Source organism: Narcine bancroftii, chromosome 14 (assembly GCF_036971445.1).
Source record: "Narcine bancroftii isolate sNarBan1 chromosome 14, sNarBan1.hap1, whole genome shotgun sequence".
Lineage (NCBI taxonomy): Eukaryota > Metazoa > Chordata > Chondrichthyes > Torpediniformes > Narcinidae > Narcine > Narcine bancroftii.
Genome location: NC_091482.1, coordinates 19,953,143 through 19,978,377, shown reverse-complemented (window position 1 = coordinate 19,978,377; position 25,235 = coordinate 19,953,143). Strand labels below are relative to the sequence as shown.

General features: G+C 37.7%; 1 protein-coding gene across 9 annotated transcripts in view; it reads left to right on the top strand.

Moving 5' to 3' along the window:
* ggnbp2 (gametogenetin binding protein 2) overlaps positions 1 to 24,832 on the top strand; it is a 60,021-nt gene extending 35,189 nt beyond the window's left edge. For 2 of the 9 annotated variants that reach the window (XM_069911573.1, XM_069911578.1), the window contains exons 4-15: positions 676 to 774; positions 3,979 to 4,107; positions 8,580 to 8,693; positions 8,837 to 9,046; positions 11,624 to 11,798; positions 12,714 to 12,905; positions 13,778 to 13,855; positions 17,033 to 17,183; positions 19,606 to 19,731; positions 20,061 to 20,209; positions 21,218 to 21,460; positions 24,167 to 24,832. In XM_069911573.1, the coding sequence (XP_069767674.1) occupies positions 676 to 774; positions 3,979 to 4,107; positions 8,580 to 8,693; positions 8,837 to 9,046; positions 11,624 to 11,798; positions 12,714 to 12,905; positions 13,778 to 13,855; positions 17,033 to 17,183; positions 19,606 to 19,731; positions 20,061 to 20,209; positions 21,218 to 21,460; positions 24,167 to 24,364 (1,864 nt within the window). In that variant the 3' untranslated portion in view covers positions 24,365 to 24,832. The remainder of the gene's footprint in view (positions 1 to 675; positions 775 to 3,978; positions 4,108 to 8,579; positions 8,694 to 8,836; positions 9,047 to 11,623; positions 11,799 to 12,713; positions 12,906 to 13,777; positions 13,856 to 17,032; positions 17,184 to 19,605; positions 19,732 to 20,060; positions 20,210 to 21,217; positions 21,461 to 24,166) is intronic. The other 7 variants (XM_069911574.1, XM_069911580.1, XM_069911579.1 and 4 more) reach the window with 7 other exon arrangements.
* Positions 24,833 to 25,235: the final 403 nt, after the last annotated feature.

The following is a 25,235-nucleotide window of genomic DNA, read 5'->3' as shown; positions in this document are numbered from 1 at the left end:
TTTGATGTTTCCACAAGTTTTGTTTGATTAAATTATTAGTAGTTAATTTGTTCATTAGGTTCTTCTTTTTTCTTTGGCTTGGCTTCGCGGACGAAGATTTATGGAGGGGGTAAATGTCCACGTCAAACTACTGTTGCATTTATACCCTGTGTCATCCAAGGATAGAAGTAGTGTAAAATCTAGTAGCAATATTCATTTAACCAAAATGAGCCCAGTTGATAGCAAACCAATTTATTAAATTTTTTTAGCATAGATTTTATTGTTTTAATTTTAACTTGGGTGAATCTAATTGTTGAAAATAAAGTGCTTTTATATAGGCAAGCCCTTTAGAAGTTTAATGTTGACATAAAGTATAATTTATCTTTGATTTCCATTTTTCCTTCTAGTGTTCATTGAATAGGGTGTTTTTTTTAAAGCTTGCTGTTATATTACTTTTAATGATAATTGAGTCTAACCTTTGTCATCACATTGTAATTGCATTTTATCAGATAATTTCAGAATGGTTCTTTTGCTCTATCAAAATTCAAGGTCAGCAGCTGGAGAAATTTGAAACACTATTGTGTGCACATTTACTTATTATCATAGTCTCTATTAGCCATGTTCAGAATGTGTATTTGAATAGCATTTTAGAATGGATTTATTATTTAATTTAATCATCATTTCTGAATTTTCTAGGTCCAAATTAAATGAGATGATTGATGCAATTCCTAAAAGTAAAAAGAACAAAAGATGTCAATTACATTCATTAGACACACACAAACCAAAACCTTTGGGGTAGGTAATTGCTACAGATATTCTGTACAAGAATAGGATTTTTTTTTTAAAAAGTACTTTTGTGATTGAGGAAAACACTTTTTTTAAGGTTGGGTGGGTCTAATCCAACTTAGTTTTATTTCCTAGATAAAGTATGTTTCCAATTATCCGAAAATCAGTTAACCAGAAATCTGTTATCTGGGGGGGTGGGGGGAATTTGGTGGTGACATGAGATAAATAGTGCTTGTTGCTGCATTTATCTTATTTTGTAAACAGTGATCATGTTGTACTTTGGTAACAATTAAACATTATATCATGCTTGAAAAACCTTCTGTTTTTGATGTTTTTAACCATTGATATAAATATTCTGATGCAACTGGGCTGCTTAAAGCCATTTCTCAGTTATCCAAAAAGTCCGGTCTGGAGCTTTTCAGATAATTGGAAACATACTGTACTAGTCTTGGAATGCATTAATCTGTAAATTGGAGAGAATCTAATCTTTTTGTTTTTTTTTTAAAAACAATGATATGATTATTTTTAAAGTTGATCACGAAGTTATCTTCGATGTGGAACATGTATGGATATGAGTATTTTTTAAAAGTGAACTTGTAAAATATGTTTTAATTTATTTCTTAAGATTTCATTCGCTAACATTGGACTTTGCAGGACTACTATAAATCTCCTACTTGGTGGGGGTAGGGGGGAGGGCCACAACAAATAGAACAAAGAATCAATAAAAGAATTCAGAAAAGATGCATTTTGATTTTCAATCGGGTTGAAGTTTAAAGAGAATAATAGTGCCATGTCCTGCTGGGCATTCTTGTAGAATGATCAAATTTAACTTTTTCTTGATGTATGTTAACTCTTGGTTAGCGCCTTAACTATTAATTTATTTACAGTATGACAAAACATTTTCAGACTATAAGGAGTTGACTATAAGGAGTTGGGGCGGGACAATTGGCATAGTTCTTCCCACAACGCTTTTACAGTGCCGGCGATATCGGGACTGGATCTGGGTTCAAATCTTGTGTTTTCTGTAAGAAGTTTGTATGTTCTCCTCATGTTTGCGTTGGTTTTCCCCGAAGGCTCCAGTTTCCTCACACCCATTAAAATGTACCAGGGGTGTAAGTGCCGTATGTCTTTAAAAAAATATATTAAAAAATTATTCAAGTTCTTCTGTAAAACATGAATGCTTTCTTCAAATAGTCCATTCTTGGCATTTTTTTTATTTACGAGTTATTCTCCATGTGTTCTCTTTGATGCTTTTGTGATTTTTGTCAGCATGAGATGAATGTTTCTCATCATGTTCACTTTTTTGAAATTGGTTTTGCCTTATGAATTGGAACTGTTATCACAGTCCACTCTTCTGCAAACAGTTTTGTTCCAACATATTATGGTCCAAAATTGCTGTTTTCTGACACTGTCTTCTGTAATAATGAGGGAACAGACCCTTGGGACAATAGCAAATGAAATATATTATTGGTGGCTGATTGTGACAACATTTGTTTATTTGTTGTTTGATGCAGGACAACCTGCTCATGCTGAATATGTGAAATTTGCAGTACCATGATTTAATGGGTTATATTTTTGTGAGGGTAACTGGCTTGGGAATCATACTATCCACTTAAGTTTGACCATTTATTCATTCTATCTTTGGGATGGGTAAAGAGAGACCTGCGAAGAATCAATTTATCTGCTTGCTGATCGATTTAAAACTTGCCTACACTTTTGCCAGACTTTTATTCTAGTATCTAAGTGGTATGTTCGGATAACACTTGGTAGACTATTATTTGGCTCTTTAACAGACCTGGAAGGATAAGGCTGTAACTGAGAGTTGAGATGATCAATTTTTCAGATAAAACTTGGTGTACTGAGTGCCAGTTTTAAAACTTAATAATGAAGTCTCTGGTGACGTTGGCATTTTGAGAATTTGTTTTCAAAGCAATTACGCTGAGGAAAATAGTAGTATGATTATTGTAGCAATTTAGTAGCAGAGTGGTAGCACAAGTTGACAAAATAGAGAATTGATAGTTTGAAACATGTCCTTTAAAAATCCCACATCTTTCAAACGAGAATTGTATGTGCTCTGTGCTGTTAAACTAGGCTCTTAGTCATTGGGTTAGTGAGCAGCTGTAGCGATGGAGGTATGTATATACCTTTTAGGAAAATTGAAGGATGTGTAGATCATGCATTTTCACAGCACTGAAGGGATTTATTCAGCATTTGGTTTGACAATTATAACACTCCTGTTGCTTCAATTCAAGTTGATTCAATTAATTGTATTTTCTCAGTTTTATTTTCATAAGACATTTTTATATTTAAAGATTCAATGCCCTTTTTTTTATTCTTTGCATAATGAAACTTATGCCAATTAGAAACTGTTACCTCCTTATCCAGCTATTTAAACTTGAGGTTTCTTCTTGTCTGTGATCATGAAGAAGCCCAAGTCTATTCACTGACCTTGTGACTAAACTTAATTGTTCATGCATGATCAGTTCTGTAGCACTCAGATCTGCAGCTTTATCATTACCTTCAGGTTTTACTTAATCCCTAACTTGTACCTCTGCCTTGTCACAGTATATGTCCTCTTGGGTGTTATCGACTGTGTTATCCTTGGTGTTTCTATGCTCAGCCCAGTTTGATGTGTATTATTGATAAAGTAGCAGCACCATCCAGTGGTTAAGCTTGGTCATTGAGATCATTTGTGTGAACTTCAAGTTGCTGAGAAATTGATTTTTTGTATCTGAGAGCTTCTGAGCCTAAGAACACTTTCCACCTCAATTTATGTTCCTGCTTTTAGATGTTCATTAATAACCTACATTTGTCTTTTTATTTAACATATTCCAATACATGAAGCCTAAATTGCCTGCACAGAAAAGTGCTTGGCTGGTCGGTTTTTAGGTCATGGGGTGTCACTCCTCAGCTGTGCAGACAGGTATGCCCAGAATTGTTGACTTTCTTGGTATACCTTTTCAGGGTAGCCATCATCTGTTTGCCAATTTCAGATAGTGAATTGAAACCAATTCCAACATCTTCAATGCGGTGTTCCAAAACAAAATGTCAATGAGCTCTTTTAAGGTATTTAAACTCTGAAATTATATTTCAGACTTCAATAAATTGTGCTGTTTTGTATCTCGCATGCAAAATGTACATCTTTATAGGTGAAGGGTAGAAAGATGTATGCATAAATGATCCTGAGCCTGTTAACTCTTCTGTAAATTACAGTGAAGGGAACAGTGGCAGTGGAAACGCAGAGAGAGCACTAGGGTCAGATAAGAAAAATATTGGAGACAGCAAGAAAGAAGTCATATGTAGCATCCTTTTTCACTTTGGACCTTTTCAGCCACCACACAGGTAACAGGGAGATTAACTTAGGTCGTTTTATTTGGGGCGCATAGAACTCTATGAACCTTATTTATTGTACCAGTACTTTAATCCAAATTTTAAAAAAACTTTATTCTACAAGTGCATTGTTAATAACTGGTCCTGTTGAATATTGATATCTATTGTGGATTCCATAGTTATTAAGTTAAAAATGGCTTTACAAACTATGCAAGAACTTAATGACAATTAATATTAAAGCTTAAAACATTGAAAATGTTCAGATCAGACAGTACCTGTGAAAAGGGAAGCAGTTATATTTTGACCTAAAATGTCAAAAATTGGCAATGGGTTTTTGTGCTGTTGCAGATCAACAGGACACAACGATGTTTGCTTGAAAATGTACAATTTGCTGTACTTCATGATGTAAGAATTGGTGAGGGATGAGGTTGGGGGGGGGAGGCAGTAAACTGTTTTGTTACTGGGCATATGGGTAAATATTTGACCATAACTAGACAATTTGCGGGTTATAATATCAATGCAGCACCTTTGAAGGTGATCATCATTCTTTCAAGAAACCCGGAAAAAATGTTTTGGAAACACAAACTTGCCTAAGATGTTGCAAAGAATGTTAGTGGGTTATTTAAGCAGACATCACAGGATTGCCCTTGATGGTAAGTCATAGTGAGACAACAATTATTCAGAAGTGTCCTAGAACTCTCCAGTCCAGAAACAGATCCTTTGGCCCAACTTATCTATGCACAGAACCATTTGCCCGTGTTTACCCCATATTTCTCTAAACCTTTCTTATCCATGCACCTGTCTAAATGTCTTTTGAAACTTTAGAATACCATGGTCCCAGCATCTACCACTTCTTCAAGCTACTAATTCCACATACCCACCACTTTCTGTGTGAAGAACATGCCTCTCGGGTCCCTTTTTATAAACTTCTACAAGGTCTTCTTCCTCTCTCTTCTTCCCATAGCCTCTTGTGGAGAGAAGTCTCAGCCTATTCAACCTCTCCTTGTAATTCACATATGGCAGTCCCATGAATCTTTTCGTCACCCTTTCCAGATTAACTCTTGTCACCAAAACTATGCTTTATTCCAAATGCATTCTCAATGATGTGTACATTTTAAATTTAAATGTTTTAATTTGACATACAGTACAGTAACAGGCCATTTTGGCCCACAAGCTCATGCTGCCCAATTAGACCCAATTAACCTACAATATGTTTCGAACGGTGGGAGGAAACCCCTGCAGACATGGGGAGAACATACAAACTCCTTACAGACAGCGTGGGTTCGAACTCCAGCTGGTGCTGCAATGGTATTGCATTAATTGCTATGCCAACTGTGCTCCCCATGTAATGTTCCTGCTCTCGTACTCAGTGCTCTGACCGATGAATGCAAACATGCCAAACGCCTTCACTCTGTCTACCTATCTGCATCACCAGTTTGAAGGATCTATGTTTTACAACACTTTCCAGTCCTGCCCTGGTTTAACTTGCCAAAATTGTATTTGCAGCAGTTAAGTTCTGTCTGCCATTTCTTGACCCATTTCATCCAGATTCTCTTGTATTCTTACATGACCACCTTCACGGTCCTCCGTAGCATCAATTTTGGAGTCGTGCAAGTTCACTAGCCATACAAACTACCAAATCATCAATGTAGATGAGAAGCAACCGTGGACCCAGCGCTGATTTCCCTGATGGGCTCAACTGGTTACATCCTTTAGTCTGAATACCTGTGCAGGATTTTGGCGAAGGCTGCGCTAAAGTCCGAATAGGGAAAGATAGTGAAGGTGACATTTTAATGTGGCCTTTGTTGGAGGAAAAGATTGCTCTTAGGAATTGGCCTAATAGACATTGGATCGGTTATGTGTCTCGTGGTATGTTTAGCATGCAATTATGTGAAGTATTTTGCACAGTTTCTCAATGAGTTGCAAATTGAATTGTCAGTGTTGGCGTAGAAGTGGTTTTGTTTGATAGTTACTCAACCTTGATTCAGACATTTTAAAGCTGTAGGATTTTGGTTATATGTAACAGGAAATTGCAAGTTTAAATCGTCTTAAACATGGTACCAGTTATGTAGTGCTCAAAAAAAATACACTGATGTTAACCCACTTTTGGAAGAAAAGCAACGCAATGGAAATAGAATGATATGGTGGGACAATGGGAGTAAAATGTTGTAAATTTATCATGGAAAGTACAGTACACTTCCGATTTATCAGAAACACTCGGGACCAGACGTGTATCGGTCCGGATAACTGAGAAATGGCTTTAAGCAGCTCAGTAGCAGCAGCAGAATTCTTGTATCGGCCAGCGCTGATCCCAGACACCTCCCCACCGCCGTCGCCAATCCTGCCTGGAAGCCTGAGGTTTCTGCCACTGTCGCTGATCCTGAACACCTCCCCACTGCCGTCGCCGAACCTGCCCGGGAGCCAAAAGTCTTTGTTCCGATCCCAGATGCTTCCCCGCTGCCATCGCCAAGCCCCCTCCTGGGAGCACGAGGTCCCCCCCCCCCCTCCAATCCCAGCAGCAACAACATAAAAGAACGAGGAACAAGGGAAGGTTCTCAAGCATGAAATAAAGTTTAATTCTTAACTCGAGTGCACGAGAGCTCTGTTGGATTCAAAATGGCACTAACAGGGCGACAGAGTTCCACTTGAGCACGGTGGATTAAAAAAAAATATCAATTTGTGACATGTCGACATTTTGTTTGGATAACTGAGAATTTCAGTAAAGTGGTGTTTGGATAATGGTGTTTCAAGAAATCATTTGGATTGGTGATTAAAATGGGTGTTTCTCAACCTGTTTCTGATCTCTGGTCCATCAATGTTCTTCTTTAATTTGTTGAATATTCTTCAATCTTGACTCCCTACTGAGATCTTTGGGGCAGTTTATTAGCTTTAGCAGATTAATAGGTGAAATAAAATCTCTGGAAATTTAGGTTTTTTTTAGTAATTATATTATCTCAAGCTGTATTATAGGAAGGAAAAAGATGACTCATAAACTTCCAAGACATTGTGGTCAGAAAAATAGTATCTGGTGTTCATTTTTTTTAAAAATGGCAATCGTCCACTGAGTATAATAGCTGCAAGAATTTGTGCTTGAAAATGTATCTGGAAACAAACCAGCCCATTCTCCATATAGATTTAACTGAAATTCACAAATGGAAGATTTAATCCCAATGCTTCTGGAGGGGACCAGAATACTCCAGTCACAGGAATAGAAGAAGAGTCTTATAGAAGAAAAATAAAACCAAGAAAACCTTCTTTTCCATTTTGTGGGCAAATGACCAGCTAGTTCCTCAGGTTGAAGAACAGGAATTGAATAATATCTATCATTAGTGATTGGATTAATTTTTGTGAATGATCATGAGTTTATTATGAACTTCTGAATTATACCGTGGTGATGAGGAAGATTGGCTCCGCCCCCCCCCCATCATCAGGAATATTAATATTAATATTCCTAATGGAATTCAAAACTAGAGGACGTGTTTAAGGTGAGAAGGGAGAAATTATTAAGTGTTACATTTAATGGTAGATTATTTGATGTACTTCACATCCAGTTGGTTTTACCTGATGTTTCCACAAGTCTTGCTTCCTTTACATTTTCATTAATTACCATGATATTTTCTCCTTTATCAGGCTAGATCAGTAGCACGCCCATCTGAATCAGAAGATTGTATTCAAGTCACACCATAAAAAAGAAAGTACCTAATCCAGGCTTAACCAATACAATAAAATAAAATGTTATATGTTGGAAGTATTAAGATCAATCATAGCATCTTTGGAGGGAAACAAGGCTAATGAAGCTATTGGCATAAGAGCCACATTTCCATTGATACTGGGCCTGATATACTGTGTGTTTTTAGCACTTTGTTTTTATTACTTTAAAACACATCTGGTAATTTATCTTTGTTCGTGGAGCTTGCTAACATTATAAAGCAGTGCTCTTCAAAATAATTTACTGAACTGCTTTGGGAATCCTGAAGATGTGTAAAGGATTATATAAATGAAAGCCTACTATTACACGTCCCATTCCTCTGCTAACCAATGCCTTTCTGAATTTTAAAGACTTGCATTAATCCTTCCTTGGAACCCTTACTATTGCTTTTTAACATTCTCCCTAATGTCTTTAATGACATGTTGGCAAATCCAAACATTGTTTAATAAAGATTGACGAAGCTTCTATAATTTTGGCGTTTTTAGGTTTTATATCTTGTGGTGAAACTTGCTATTGCTTTTGAAAACTTGAGCTCAGATGAGCAAGTACTAGCACACTTGATTGTTCAGATCCTTGTGTGACAAAGTTTTTAATATCTTCATGAAAACAAATGGGGGATTAGTAGTTGTGATATCCTATAAATGGATTATAAAGCATTAATCCAAATGGTGTTTCAATAACTACTTTTACAGTATTAATATTCCTAATGGAAGCTTTTTGGAAAATATGATACTGTTTGTCAAAATTCATAGCATCCTATTATTCTTGTTAACAGGGGCTGCTGGATGGATGTGTGGGAGCTGATGTCACAGGAATGTAGGGATGAAGTAGTACTGATAGACTCCAGTTGTCTATTGGAAACGCTAGAAACTTATCTGCGGAAACACAGGTTTGTGGTAAAGCAAAGATACCGTGTGATGGTGAGGAATTGGTTATTGAAATGAATCTGAAGTTCGTGTTGAAAAGTCTCAGTACTTCACGTTGACTACTAGTATGTATTTGTGATTATTCATCAGGTGTCTTTTCTTGCAGGTTTTGCACAGATTGCAAAAATAAAGTACTGCGAGCCTACAACATTCTCATTGGGGAACTGGATTGCAGCAAAGAAAAAGGCTACTGTGCAGCTCTGTATGAGGGTCTTCGTTGCTGTCCCCATGAGCGACATATTCATGTATGCTGTGAGACTGACTTCATTGCACATCTGTTGGGCCGTGCCGAGCCAGAGTTCGCAGGAGGGTATGAGTATGTAATTTGCTAGAGTGGGCTATCTAGCGCTTTTGGTTGCTATTTTCTCTGCATGATGCAAGTGTAAAATTATGCTGAATTCAATTACTCCTAAGGCTACGGCAATAATTATCTAAAGCTTTACAGTATTTGTAACTGAATGTGATTTGAATTCCATCTGAAACTATTCTGGTTGCTTTCCTTAGTTGCCACATCTGCACTTAAGGCATGGGAGCAGGTTGCCCCTTGTAATAGTACAAGGGAAGTAGGTTGGCATTTGAAGGGTGGAGTAAATGCCCTTGGAAGTGGACTATATTACTGTCACATTGCAGCTCTGGTTAAGGTGCTGGCTGATTGAGAAAGTTGGGTAAATCCTAATATTGGTAATGTTTTGATGGGTGAATAACTCCTTTTTACCTGGGAGAGCTGAAGGGGAACAGGTAAGGAGAATGGATCCCAATATGAACAGATGCACTTAAACTTTTTGGAAGTTATTTCTGGAATTTTGTGGTATTGAGTCGATCAGAGTTAGACAGGGTTGTTAAGGAAAATTATTTGGAGCGCACGGTATAGAATGGCCAGCAGTTGTGACTATGGATAGTTAAATAAGGCAGGTCTTCGGCAGCTTTTAAAATTGCTGGCTGCCTCTGCTTTGCTGTTTGTTCCTGTGTAGCCTGGTCTGTTGCTGTGATTTTGGCTCCTGATATTTGTGGTTGAGTGTATGATTTGAAGCAATTTTAGCATGGGTTTCTAGAATAGCTGGCGTCTCTTCTATTTAGAATTGTGAATTGTCACAAGGAGAATTAAAATTTTACAAAAATACCAGAGTTCAAGATCAAACCTGGATTGCTGGAGTTTCTCACTGTTCTATTTAGAATTGTGACTTGTCAAAGCTCTGCGTAAATAATTGTTTTGATGCACACAATTCTTCATTAACTCTTGGCATAAATTTTAAGTCTTGACTTTAAAATAGTGACATTCACACATTCAGTTTAAAGCAATGAAACTGACAAAAATTGCTTTTGGCAGCCACTTTATCCTATTAATTTGAATGGGACTGCTGTGTTTACTACAGGATTAAACTGGCAGTTAAGCCTTGAATGATCATACAATCCTTTTGGACTCTGTGATAAGTTCACTGGTGTGATTGTGACCGCACAGCACAAGATACTGCCATGGCCAAGGAAAGTTTGATCATTATAAGCTAGGACTTGTACAGCAATGCCTGAGGAAGTCCTATCTAAAGTACAGGTTCTGCGGCAGATTGGCCTTTTTAAAAATAATTTCAGGAATGTTTAATGCACTGGTTTTTAAAACCCCCTTTGGTTTTTGTAATTTTAGTTGTCAGTAATGTAACTAATAATTTTGTTGGATGTTACAGATTTTTGTAATAAAACTGTGAAATGTAAATTTGTCTGAAAATATCAGCCCAAAAGAGCATTGAGCATCTGATATACAGTGAAACACCTTTATCCAAATTTAAACTGGGTAAAAAAGATTATGGAATATAAACAGGTAAAAATACAGGTTTAAAATTGGCGTGTCTTACTGTTCGCCAATTATGCAGCACGCAGTCTCAAGCAATTGGAAAATTCACTTGCCTGCCATCTACCAATCTCCATAGGTGTTGGATACCAGGGGTTCTAATGTACAAGGGAAAATTCTGGCATTGGGTAGGAAGCAGATCTGGAAAATTAAGCCTTTTGAACAGGTTTTGTAACCGATCTTTGCTCGCAATACACTCAGCCCATTTTGCAAGAAATCTCAGTTGACTATAATTAGTAAATCATTTTTCGTGTGCTGGTGTAAGTTGAGGGTATGGGGGGGGTTCTGAACTGTAAGCAACTCCAGCAATCCAGATTTGATCTCGAACTCTGCTATTTTTGTAGAATTTGAATTCTCCTTGTGACAATGCTCAATTCCTCCCACATCCGAAATAAGTGCGTTAATCAGTTAATTGGCTACTGCTATTTACCTTTTTGGGTTTACGACAGAAGACTTTGGAGCTGTTGATGGCTATGAGAGAGTAAGTTGCGGGGAAAATGAAGGAAGGGGCTATGTATTGAGAGCAAAGATCTGTTGCTAAACCATTTCAAAAGGCTCAATTTTCTAGATTTGCACTACACCTTATATGGAGAGGGGGGGGAGGGACAATCTGAGGGAGCCAATTACTCTACAAAGGGAAGCATAAGGAAACGCAGGAAATCCTTTGATTACAGATGCCTGCATGCAAGCAAACTCCTGTATTATTCCATATAAAAATCTGATGCCTTTGTTCCAGTGAATGGTTGAATTCAGTTGTTCACCCATCAGTCTTGTGCTGTTGATGCCACTCATTAGAAAACTGGAGGTATATTGAGTGTATTTTCCAACTTGTTGTCAAACTTGTCTTATGGATGTCTACATCATTGGAATAAGCTTCTTCCGTAGTGATGGCCTGCATGATCTTTCAGGCTGTATAGATCCATGTACAATTCAGATGTCTGTGATGAAGTAGCTGTTATAATTAAACTTCTACTGTTCTTTGAAAACTGCTATTAACACTGTATTTGAAATGATCATATTAAATAGTCTAACCAGTATTATTGCTTCTAGACGGAGGGAGAGACATGCAAAAACTATAGATATTGCACAAGAGGAAGTTCTTACGTGTCTTGGTATTCATCTATATGAACGCCTGCACAGAATTTGGCAGAAGTTGAGAGCTGAAGAACAGACATGGCAGATGCTGTTCTATCTTGGGATTGACGCACTGCGAAAAAGTTTTGAGGTACAAACTTACATTTCTAATGCAAAATGTGCTTGGCCAATTTATAAATGGAATTTTATAGGGCTTGATATTTTGCAATTGCGAGTAATGGTTTCCTCTCCATGTCGTTCCATTTTAATTTCCCCCCCCCCCCTTTTGAGGCAAATAATTGGAACTAATTGCCTAGTTAGTTCAACTAATCTTGAAACTAATTGGAATCGGTGGCAGTTTAGAGGAAACCAATATGAGGCATCACCTTTTAGGCGAGACAGTAGATCATCTTGGTTCAGTCTCTTGGTTGTCTATGGAGTAGCAGCACCAATGACACGTGTCCCTTTTCTTCAGCCATGCTATCACTAAATATATTACCCTGGAGGAAAAATGTCACAATTTCTGGATTCGATTGATTTTGGGTACACTTAACATCAGTAAATAGTCATCAATTTTGTATTTCAGATATATTAACAATTTTTGCACATATGGGAATGTCTCTTGCTTCTAGAAGATGTGTATTTCTGAAGTAATTTCCAAATTTTTTTCATGCTTTATAATTTTAGAAGTTACTCTCTGCTGTCTTTTTTCATGTAACAAAAATTCATTTGCAAACTTTAACAGTTGATTTGGAAGCAAGATTGAGGTTGAGTTTGATCCATTTCTACCTTGTGAGACAAAGAGCTCTCCTTTTTGTTCTGTAGTTTGGCTGGTTGTGTGTAGAAAAACAACAACCGTTTGCCAATCTCTCAACCTCATGCAACTGTAACATGCACTTATCCGGCATCTATCGATCCCCCATATGTGCCAGATATCAAGTTTTACTGAATCTAAGTTTTGACATTAAAATTCTCCCATATTAATTTAATAAAGCACTTGAAGTAACAGCTAAGCTTGAAAAATCATAGTTTCAATTTAGCTAAATCTTCATAAATTACTATACAGATGGCAATTGAAAAAGTACAAGGTATTAGTCGACTGGAACAGCTTTGTGAGGAGCTCTCAGAAGAAGAGAGAGTTCGAGAACTAAAACAAGAGAAGAAGCGTCAAAAAAGAAAGAACAGGCGTAAAAACAAATGTGCTTGTGAAATATCTACTTCACATCAAAGTACTGGAGAAACTAAAGCCCAAGAGGAGGTAGGTAGAATATTAACTATATATTAAAAAAAATATATATATATATATATATATATACACACACACACAAGAACCAGCATGGACAAATCTTTGCAGGTAGCAGCTGCTAAATTTTTAATATTGGCAAAAGCATGTGTTGTAGAATTTCCTAATTGAAACTGTTAACTTTTTAATGTTTGAATGGCAAATGTTGTCCCCTTGATTTAAAAAAAAGTAACTGGAATTATAGACCAATGAGTCTTGTGTCACTGGTAAGCAAATTATACAGGATTTGCAAACATTTAAAAAAACTATAGTCTTGGGGATAGTTAGCATGGCTTTGTGAGAGGTACGTTGTGCCTCTCGAACCTAATTGAGTGTTTTTTTAAGTATCAAAAGAAATCAATGAAAGTAGATGTGTATTTGGATTTTAGTAAGGCATTTGACAAAGTTCCCCACGATAGGTTCATCTGATAGTCATGAGGCATGAAATCCATGGAACCTTGGCTGTGTGGATTCAGAATTGATTTGCTTGCAGAAAGTAGAGGACCTTATCGTAGGTTACAACAGGTTGTAGACAGGATTCAGAGTTGGGTGGAAAAGTGGTAGATGGATAAATGCGATGCATTTTAGAGGGTCAAATTTTAAGGAAGACCACATGGTAAATGGCAGGATTCTCAAGTCTGCAAGAACGGTGACCTTGGGGTCTAAATCTATAGGTCTTTCAAGGCTGCTGTGCAGGTTGATAAAGGGGAGTTACGAAGGCTTGTGGTATGCTGGCCTTCATTTGTCTAATGATTGAGTTCAAGAGTTGTGAGGTAATGTTGCAGAAAAACAACTCTGGTGAGATCACACTTGGAATACTGTGTTCAATTCTGGTCGCCTCTTTACAGGAAGGATGTGAAAGCTATGGAGAAGGTGCAGAGGAGATTTACCAGGATGTTGCCTCGATTGGAGAAGGATCTTGTGAGGCAAGATTGAGAGTACTATGGCTTTTCTCTTTGGAGCGTAGAAGGATGAGAGGAGACTTAATAGAGGTATAAAAGATTATGCAGACATAGATGAGGTGGACAGCAAGCACCTTTTGCCTGGGGAAAGAGTAACATACACCAGAGGATAAGGTGAGGGAATGAAAATTTAAGGGAGATATCAAGAGTATTTTTTAAAGCACATATATGGGTGTATCTGGGGTTGGTGAAGCTTGGTATAATGGGGATTTTTTTTTTAAAAAAAGGGCACATGAATGCAAGGAAAATGGAGGGCTATGGGTGTGAGGTAGGGTATGTTTAATTTATTGAGTGGATTTATATAGGACGGCACAATGTCATGGGCCAATGCCCTACTTATACTGTAATGTTCCATGTTCAATTCAGAAATAGAATTTATTAGCCAAAATCTCCATTTTTTTTCTCCCTTGTGACCTTTTGGATTTTTTTGCAGAAAGGCATCTGTATTGTCCATTCTCTCTCCCTCTCTCTCTCTCTCCCCCCCACCCCCCACTTCCCAAACACAATCCCTTTCCATCCGACAGTGATTGAATTGATATATGAACCTGGTGGAATGATGAACCAATTTTTTTGCTCTTAACACTAATATAATTTTGGAATGCATGAAAGGGAAACAAACTTTTCCAGCAAATATCCAGAGATAAAGACGTGGACATCCTGCAAAACTAGTGCAATGTCCCTGTCATTCAGTCTCCAGATAATTGATGCAAGTCTTGGGTATGCTAACTATAATCACTTGGGTGATTGGATTGTAGCACAAAGAATTGCTTCGAAATGAGAACAAAGTAAACAGGCCCTTCTGTTCAAATGCTCCATATTTGTACCCCATGCAAATAATGATCCTAATTTGATTGTGTGTAATTAGGTTTGTATAATTTCATTTGTCTGTCAACTGATCACTACTTAAATATTGATTCTGCTTCCCGTTTCAAAGAATAAAATTCCTAGTGTATCGCACAGCTTTCCAATTCCAGTTTCTCAACTTGCAAGTTTTCTTAATCTCGAGTTTTGATCCTTGTTTTCTGCCCCTTCACTTCTGGAAACATGCTACTTCTGTTCTATGCTACATTACTGTGAAATTGTAAGCATATAAGCCTGGATGGGATAATTTTGTAAATACAGTACAATTCCAATCATCTGAAATCGGATTCTATGAAATCCTCATTTATCCAAAATTTTTCTGGAGGCGAACTGATCACAGGTTGGAAAAACAAATTCACTTTGACGTTAAATTAGAACAATGATTGTCCTCTTTTCAGGTAACTCCCTCCCCTCTCACTTTCCATTTCTTCTTTCCCTTCCCCTATTGACTTTTCTCTCTGACTCTCTCCAAAACATTGTCTCCCAGCTGCAAGTGGTCGGAAAAATCCTTTGTCCCGGCGTCACAGCCGCAGGGACAGCGGTCTTGGGGCAGCCGTGGGACGGCGGGCACAGTGTCCCTCCCTCTCTCCCTCCGTGGCACACCAAATGATAACTCTGAATCCTCCCTTTGGGCTAATTCCCCCCTGTGTGGTAGGCTTCTATCTCCCCAGTCGACGGAGCACCCAACACCAGAGTATATTTACCATTTGTCTGGTGTTGGGTGCTCCGTCGACTGGGGAGATAGAAGCCTGCTGACTCACCATTGAGTGTTCCACCGGCCCGGGAAGCTACCCCGAGGATCAGCAACAGCTGTGGGGATATGTCAGGGCTCTGCAGTGGCTATTGGGTGGTCTTGGTGATCAGTGGCCGTGTTGGGTTTGTCTTGATGATGGGAGGTGGTGAGAATTAAACATTATTTTAATGCTTGAAAATCCCTGTTGTTTGTTGTTGTTTAAACGTTGATACAAGTGATTTGCTGTTGCTTCTGGGCTATTTTTCAAAAATGACTGGTTATCCAAAAAATTCAGAGATCCGAAATAGGTCCGGTCCCAAGCATTTCAGGTCATTGGAGTTTTACTGCAAATTCTCGTGCAGCTTTGAAACAGGCCCTTGACCCACTGAATCCATGCCAAGCACCAAGCATTCAAATCCCATTTGTATTTCTTTAATCAAACTATGTCCTAATAAATGTAAACACAAGAGACTGCAGAATCTAGAGCAAAAAAGTTAACTGCTGGGGAGGAGCTCACCGTCAGCAATACAAGGGGAGGGAGGGGGTGGGGGAAGAATCGCTACATACTTTTGGGGGGGGCCTAGCCAATGGAGATTCAGATGACCCAAGCTTGTTTTTTTTAAATATAATTTAAATTTATTTTCTGGTTATGATGTGAACACACCACACAAATACATATGGTATCGATTAATTTGACAAAATAAGCAAAGAAATTCTGTAATACCGTTATACATGATAAGCTACATATAAAACTGCATTCAGGTATATTTGATTTTTCCGTTGCTTTCAAAGCCAAGCTTGGTTGCGGCAGTGTCTCAATCTGAAACATTGACTGTCCCATTTCCCTGGGATGCTCCCTGAGCTGTTGAGTTCCTCCAACAGTTTTTATTTTACATTCTGATAAATTTGTACATTCTGTATTACCTCAGCAAAATGCCTCTCTATCGTCTTTGCATTCACTGTTGCAAGTTGTTGCTTTATTTTCTGTGAATCTTTCCATAAGACAGCTTGCCTTGCCATTATTTTGTGAGCTTTACCTTCATTTCATCAGCCTTTTTTTGGTGCACTTCTTTGGCTGCAAACTTTGGGAACAATTTTCTTTATATATCCAAATTGTAGTGTACACAGTAGTGTCTTCCAAGAAAGCACACTGAGGTTGTGCTATTCACTTCCAACTGCTGATAAGGCATCTTTTTCTTCCCTATTCTGTTAACTCCCCCCCCCACCGGTCCTTGTTCATACTTTTAAATCTTCCTTTTTGCTATTTTAGTAAAGATTTTTGAAAATCTGTTTGGCTGTTATCAAGGGTCATCTTTTCTAAAATGTTGCTTTTTATTTGCTCTATTCGTACATGATTTTTAAATATTTTGTATGGATTGTACAGCAGATATTGAATTTGCAGACTGATGACCTAGATTCTTGTATGTTTGGGTGCACTCTTCTGACTGCTCTTCAATCAGCTGAGACACCCTGTGCTCACTGGAGTAATGAAGGATGTTCTGTTGTAATTTCTTTTTAATTGGATTCTCTCTAAAATATTTTTCCAGACGGCATCCGAGTCTATAGAGAATACCTGTAAAGACTGTGGCAGTGTGGAAGATCCCAATGGTAGAGTTGAAGTGATTGTTACAAATGAAAGTACCTCGTGCACATGCCCTGGCAGTGAAAATCTACTTGGATCACCTAAAACAAAGAAAGGTTGAAATACCATTGCTTTTGATATTTCTAATTTGAGAAAAAGTTTTGTGGTATAAAATTCATCCATCCATCCATTGTGATAGATTTGGTTCCCAATGTCTCTGGGTTATTCCAGCAATGTTCCTGTTTTGAAATCACGACTTAAAAATGTTTAAAAAAAAAAATTCACTCGTACAGAATTAATAAACAGAAAATGTGAAATAAACAATTTTGATTATTTTTAATCAACACTGAGAATTGGATGTGACATCATTTCCGTCAATTGGATTGGTAGTTCAAGCGGAGTACCTCCTTTGCCATACCCTCCCCATTATGTTGATGTGAGCAGGCCTTTGAGTTGAATGTTGGGGGACTTCACTTGCATGGCATTTACTTTTGACTTGTTTCATTATGGGGAGCCACAGTAGCTGAGGACAGCACCTTAAAGAAAGCCCATAGCCTTTACTCCACTTCCACTAAGTCACCACGCTTAACCTGTGACCTGCTGCATACCTACACTACCATTCTCCCATGAACCATGGTTCTTGAACCCCAACCCCATGCCCTTAATACTTTTGTAATTCATGAGCTTTGCCCATTAGAGGAAAGCTTGTGACTTGGGATGACTTGGTTTCTCCATTTCGTGTTGCTTCTGGTGGAGTAACCCTATCAGTCCCTGCATGGTTACCTGAGAAGATGCAAACTCCACAAAGGCAGGACATGAGATCAGAATTGAATCTAGAATTGAGACGGTACCATTTTTACAGTAGTATGCTATCTCTATTATGGATCTCATCAAGGGCACTCTAGATGAGACTGATTGGTTGAGGATCTGTGTCCTTTGGCTACTTTGTGTAAGGCCCATTCTTTTGTCATCAATGACTTGGGCTTTAGCACATGTATATGTTGTCTCTATGTGGTGAATTATTCAAGTTCTAGTTTAATTTTATTTGTCATCTGATTGTGCCTGGACAACCTGACGAAACAGCGTTCTCTTATCCACCATGCAGAACAGTGCAAAACACGAGTGCAGGCATAACACCAGACAGACAAATGGTAAATATACACACTATATTTGTGCATGTATTAAATATTCTTAATAAATAATGAATCACATTGCTTTAGCAGTTGTTCAGCAGTCTCACACTGTCCATGGGAAGAAGCTGTTCCTCAGCCTGGTGGTTCTGGCATTGGATACTTTATCTTTTTCCCAGTAGATGTAGCTGGAAATGTCTGTGTGCAGGGTGGTGTGAGCCTTTAAGCAATTATCCCGGTGAATCCCATGGGGGGGGGGGGGGTGCGGCCGTGTGAGATTGACCCCAGTGATCCTCTCTACAGCTGTTGTCCTGTGGATTACCTCCTCTTTCATGCTCAACAGCAAAAGCAACCATACCACACTATGACACAGCCAGCCAGGATGTTCTCAATAGAGTTCCTGCAGAAAGTTCTCCAAATAGTGGCTAGTTGTCAGTCCCTCTTCATCCTTCTCAGGAAGAGTAGTCACTGTTGTCCCTTCCTGACAAGTGAGATGTTTTGTCCAAAGTGGATCTTGAGGAACTTGGTGCTTTCCACTACTGAGCTAATAATTTTTGTGGAGGTATAAAGTTCTTGGCCTCATGGTGGAAGTTGGATAATGTCTACTGATTCATATGCATCCCTGGTTCTGAAGTCCATCATCTGAGTTTGGATTACATGGATTTTTGGAGGGTAGCCTAAAGTTAGACCAGTTCCTGGTTTGTCCTGGTCATTAACTCTACTCCATCTGTGGAAATGAAGTGCAGGGTTGCAGCAAGGAAATTTTATGGTCTTTAATCTTTTTCTGCACTGGAATTGAATGTTTTGGTAGATCCTTGGATAGGATATCGGCTTGAATATTGTTTAGAAAATGCTGAAAAATATGAGATTTCTCTATAATTTCAAACAGTTGAAGGCTATGAAAAGCTCATAAAACACAATCAACAATGGTGCTAATCTCCATTTTTCTAGAATTTGCTTAATGTTGAAGGTAGTATCCATTGCAAACCTGAATGACGTACATGCAAGAAATTTTGGTCTTTTATGATCAACTCTTTAAAAACAAATGGAGCCACTGGTCACTACTTAGTTTCTCTTCAGTGTCCACCCAGGTTTTAGGGCAGTCATCTACCAAAGGTGCGATACCCCACATTAATATTAAAAATCTAGTGATATCCTTCTCTAGCCAAAGCTATCACATTTGGAGCTTGCATTGACTTAAAATTCTTCATCAAATTACTAACACTAATTCACTTGAACAACTAAAGTTTAGCTTAAAAATTACCATCAATTAGAGATATCATTATAATGGGTATTTATACCAATATTAACTGTCCTAAGAAACTGATATAAATATAAAAATCTTATTAATAGCAATATTGTTGATCCAAGGTATATTGAAGTATTCCCTGATGTTATCTCCACTTAGGCTTGTCTCCACATTGTAATGGCAGTGATTGTGGGTACTCATCAAGCATGGAAGGCAGCGAGACTGGTTCTCGAGAAGGATCTGATGTAGCTTGCACTGAAGGCATCTGCAATCATGATGAAACAGGTGAGTATCTTAATGGCCTTGAATATTGTGTAAATGAAAAGACCGAAGTTCATGGAAATGGGTTATTTTTAGAAATTAATCTGGGCAGATGACTTTAAATTTTAGAGTCGACAGGCGGAATTGACTTGGTGGCTATGAAGTTGTTTGTTTTTCCAAAATGTTTAAGAACCTAAATGAAATTTGGACTGAATATGTCAAAATGTGCATACTTCAAGCCATTTTTGAGATGGTACAGAGGTGTGTTCTGTGTTCTTAGCAGTAGCTCGCTTATGACTTTTGAAGTTGATGGCAAATTAAGGAAATAAATAACATGTTTGTACTCTTGCCAGGAGATGACACTTGTGTACATCATTGTGTGGAGGATAAAGAGGAAGATGGTGTGGACAGTTGCGTTGAATGCTGGGCTAATGTTGCGGAAGAAAATACAAAAGGCAAAAACAAGAAAAAGAAGAAGAAAGGCAAAGGTGTAAAATTTGATGTAAGTGTTTTGGGTTTTGGGCATTTCTTCAGTGTTTATGTGTACAATTAAATAGAATACATGTAATTTAAGTATTTTCTAATTCTTGCCCTTAGCTGGTGGGTGGGGGGAGGGAGAGAGAGCAACACATTGGACAATCACAATTGGATTTTGGTGCAGTTGAGCATAATTGTCAAAATTTTGGCACCACTTCTAATTACTTTCTTATGTTTTGAAATGCTTAGTGTTTGTGTACATTGAAGTTATTCAAGCCAGAATTATTGTGTATGATATAAACTTATAGTCACCTCATTACGGGAAAGGTGTCCATCTTCTGCTGAGGATGAAAGATTGACAAGGATATTTTGAGAATTTAAAATTCTAGTTGAAGAAATGTTGAATGGGGTGATGGTATTTTCTTTTGGAATAAAGTGATGAGAGATTCTGCAGTGCAATAAACTTGATGGATCAAGATTGCATGAACAGAAAGGACCCATTTCTGATCACCAAGATCAAAATGCATAGCTTTACAAGATTTAGAGGGATTTCTTTTCAGCCCATTGGTGGTATATGTCTAGATCTCATTGCCTGTAAAGGGGATAGAGGTAGAACCCCTCACTATTGAATTGTCAGGATGAATACTTGAAGCCATAACTTGCAGGGGCAAGATCAAACACAAATGTGAGAATGGCTCTGTCATGGATATGAGCATAATAGTTTTCTGTGTTATGGAAAATTAAGAATCCTACAAAACCTAATAAATTAGACAAGATATTTTCTCCCTAAATCATTCAAATGTTTCTATCTTAGGTACTGATTGACTACTTCACTAAAGCACTGTTAGGGAATTGTCATCCAAGCTTCGAATTTGATTCTGACGTTATCATTAATAACTGGAATCCAACAACTTTGTATTGAATTTGTCTTTGTTTATAATATGCCTCAAATTTTCTATTTTGGACATAAAGGTTTAAAAAAATGATAATTTCAACATTTTAAAATTTAACACTCTCTGTTTATATTTTATAGAGTGAAAATACTGGCGAGTGTAACATAGACCTAAGCACACAGGAGAACTTGGGCAATGCTTTTCATAATGAGTTCCACCATGATAAAACCAAAGATAGTTGTAACTCATTAGAGCAAGGTGGTCAACAGCCAGTATGGGTAACACAAATTCTATCAGAAAAGCATTTTTCACAATCTTCACAAATTCCAACACCCTGTCTGCCTGACTGGGGAAGAGGCACAAAAACGTTAAAGGAATTGCTTGTGAGTATGAAACTAAATCAATTTAACTCGCCTGTTAAGCATTGTGAAATTTTATTTTCCAGTACTTTTATCAAACTGGCATGTTTGCTGCCCAAGAATGGGGCAATTTACACAATTCCAATAACTTTTTGCAAAATCATATTACTGCTTTTAGGAAATGCAACTTAATTGAGAGTGCAGGTACCTAACCTTTTATCCAGGATTCTGAAAAAAGCAACATCGAAAAGCCGATACTTTTTTCAGTAGATAACATCTGCTCATCGAAGATGGAACTTGGTGCCAAACATGACCCGACGCAACCTTTGCTCAACTCCCATGTATCTCGTCATGTTCCACGTCGCTAATTAATGGTATCATTACTTTATAAGTACCCTACCCATCGAGCATGACCGTCGCTCAACTCGTGTCAGAATATCCCCTGTTGTTCCACTACTTTATAAGCGCCTCTGAATGGCCATACACTGACCCCCGTCCAATGTCACCCTACTTTCAGTTGGCTTGGCAGCTCCTCAATATGGGATCATTGATAATTCCCCCACGCAGCTGAAACCGCTGAGCCAGTGCAGGGGAACGAGAAAGGGGCCGTTCCCTGGCACTGGTACAGAGGTTTGGTGGGGGGGGGGGGGAGGAGAGAGAGATAGAGCATGACTCGGGGGAGGAAGGAGTCGACAGTGTGACATGAGCAGTGGAGAAGAGATATCAGTTGTGCGGTCGAAGTGGAGGAGAGAAATGGCAGCATGACTCAGGCGGGTGGGCTTAAAGGACCGCCATTTTAAAATGATCCTGAAATCCAGAAGATTCTGAACAACAGCAGGTGTCCAATCCCAACGATCCTGGATAAAAGGTTAGGCACCATTTAACAAAATTAAAATCAGCCAAAATAAAGCAACGTGGTAAATTTATTTCAAGTAAACTGTTCTTCGGAGCTTTGTATTAAAATTGATTAACTCTTCAAAACACAGGCCATTGAGGGGTGCCATAGGACAGTTTTTGAATGTAGTGATTGGCTGGGATTTTAAACATGAAAATGTTAGCTAGCTGTTGTCTGCTTTGATTCATATAATTTCACTTAAATTTAAGAGAAACTATTTGTTCATCAAGTTTCTGAAAGGATCAATTGCATCTGGTCCCTGCAGGCTACCTAAGACCTTGTACCTACGTATGTTTGGTAGAAAAGTTGCGTTCTAATGTACTGACTTGAAGAAAAGCAATGAATGTGTATCAGATTGTTGAGTGGCAAGGAACATGGTGAAATGTGTGTTAGGTTACTACTTCCTTTTGCTGAAGGTTGCAGATGGTGCCAATCTGTTAACGTTCAATTATAATTGAGTCAAAAAGAAAAGTCTGCAGACGCCATGATTGAATTTAAAATATCTGATTTAGTGGCTCTTATTGGTGTTCCACTCATTGCCTTTTGAAGAATGATCATTGTTTTGTACAATTTTGCCTTGTGCCTTGGGGTGCACTGATTTTTTTCCTCTCTGTAACTCAAACAAAAGGTCTGCCAGTAATATTTGTAAACATTGGACTACATATAGTAAAACCCCTGGTATGTGGCATCTTTGGTGATTGGTAGATACCGGCTAAGTGTATTTTCCGGTCACCTGAGACTTGCCCTTAAAATGCCTAACCAATACACCTGTATTAAGAATAAACAGTTTAAAAGATTTTTAAAAATACGATACTGTCCATGAATATATAAACTTTACAGCATTTTACTTTATTTTCAGTCACATTCTTTGAAAACATTTAAACGTTACTGTATTGGCAGGTTCCTCTTCTCTCCATTTAGCTGCCCGATAGACTAACAACAACATTATAGATAATTTCACAACTTTATTCAAACAGCTGATATGACCATATCACAACCAATGCAATTCTCTGGCTGAATATTTGCTCCCTTCTTCACCAAAGGTTTATGTGTTATTTCAAAGAACATTTGCGACTTTAAACTTGCATATTTTTACCTATTATTTTTTCTTATTTATTTAAGCTTTTAACATTTCCTCTTTTTTACCGGTTGATTGAATGCCAGATAAAAGGGGTTTTACTGTACATCTCTGAAAATCAAAAGCTGTGTTCAAATTGCAGCTTGGGGTTTTGGCACAATCTAGGCTAACACGTCAGTGCAATGCTTAAGGATTGCTGTCTTTATCATAGGTGCTGTCTTTCAAATTTTCAAAAGGTCTGAGGACCTGAGAGTTCTGCTTAAATGTAAGCCCTTTTCTTTACACTGACTCAACTGGTTTGCCTTTACATCATACTCATCAATCATTTCTCGGAAGTTGTAACCACCTCATGATTAAAAGAAAAGTTTTTTTTTGGACATTGCTCCTATTTTATTGGAGTCTTTTGTTAATTTTAACTGTCCCAATACTGTAGGAATTTTGAAACCTACAGTTTGGCCAGTGAGGGCTATGCGGAATGGCATTTTTCATGTTGTAAGTTGGAAAGTCGAGAGCTATACACTTTTTGACAGTTTCAACTTGGAGACAGATAATGCCGCATTGTTATATCAGTAGTTTGTTTAGTAGCAGGGCAATTTTAGAGTGGCAAATGAAAAATTGGTCAATTGACAATCCAGTTACCACTAATTTTGTGCGACTTCATTGTTTCCTAATTGCGAATGTGGCTGCATTTTAATTAAATATTCAAGGCCTGGCATTGTTGATCAGTGTTGTAATTTGCTGGTTTATTTTTTTCCAGGAAGAATCTGAATGTACTTCAGAGGAAGACATTTTCATTACCCAAGATGAAATACAAGCATTTATGACAAATAACCAGTCTTTCTATGTCAACCGAGAACAATATCGTCAGCACTTAAAAGAAAGATTTAACAAGTACTGTCGCTCTAATGACTACAGTATCTGCAATGGTTGGCTGACAACAGCTGGTGTAAACTAGCAAGAAGGTTGAACCAAAACCCACACTTTTCTACACAAACACACTCAATGACCACTGCGCCTTCTTTCTCAATCTTAAGAAATTTAGATTTTTGTTTCTGTTGCATAATTTTACCTTGAATAGTTGGTGGTGTGGTTTATTTTTATTTCTACTCTCTCCCAGGCAGGTGGTGGGAGCATATTTTTGATCATCTGCTTTCTAAGACCTTGTGCAGTATTCACCAGATGTCTGCAAAAGCTAACATTCTTTTTGATGCTTCTCCTCTCTCCCACTCAATGTTTCACTTTACTGTGAGAATTATACAAATGTCTAGTGATGAGAGATGTTCTACCAATAAATCTGTACAGAGAAAATGAAACTTCTGATTTAAGGTTTTACAATAGACATCCATATAAAATGATGTTTGGATGTAATATGTACAAGCGCAATGTGCAGAATTTACAAATAAAGAATATTTATTAATGTGCACATCCAAGTAATGTTTTTAATCAATTATTTACTTAAATCTGGTTGAATGGGCAATTGCTTCATTGTAGCTAAAATAGAAATCTTCAAAGGTAAGTATTTAAAATAAATTGATCTTTTTGCTTGTTTAAAATGTATTTGTTACTTTGAAGTTGAAGCAGTTCCATGGGATACAAAATTAGTTTGCAAATGATTAGATTTTTAAAAATTTTGTTTCTTTAATTTTTGTTTCTACATTTCATACAAAAATTTCTTTTGTACAGTGCTTATTTAAATTTGCTTGTTGCTTGGCCGTTAATTTATCTTGCATCTTCACTTATAACCTGGATCCATTTCTACCCAGTACTTTAAGTCAAGATGGTTTATCCTCCACAAAATTGGATAACAAAATTTTAAGATTGTCGGC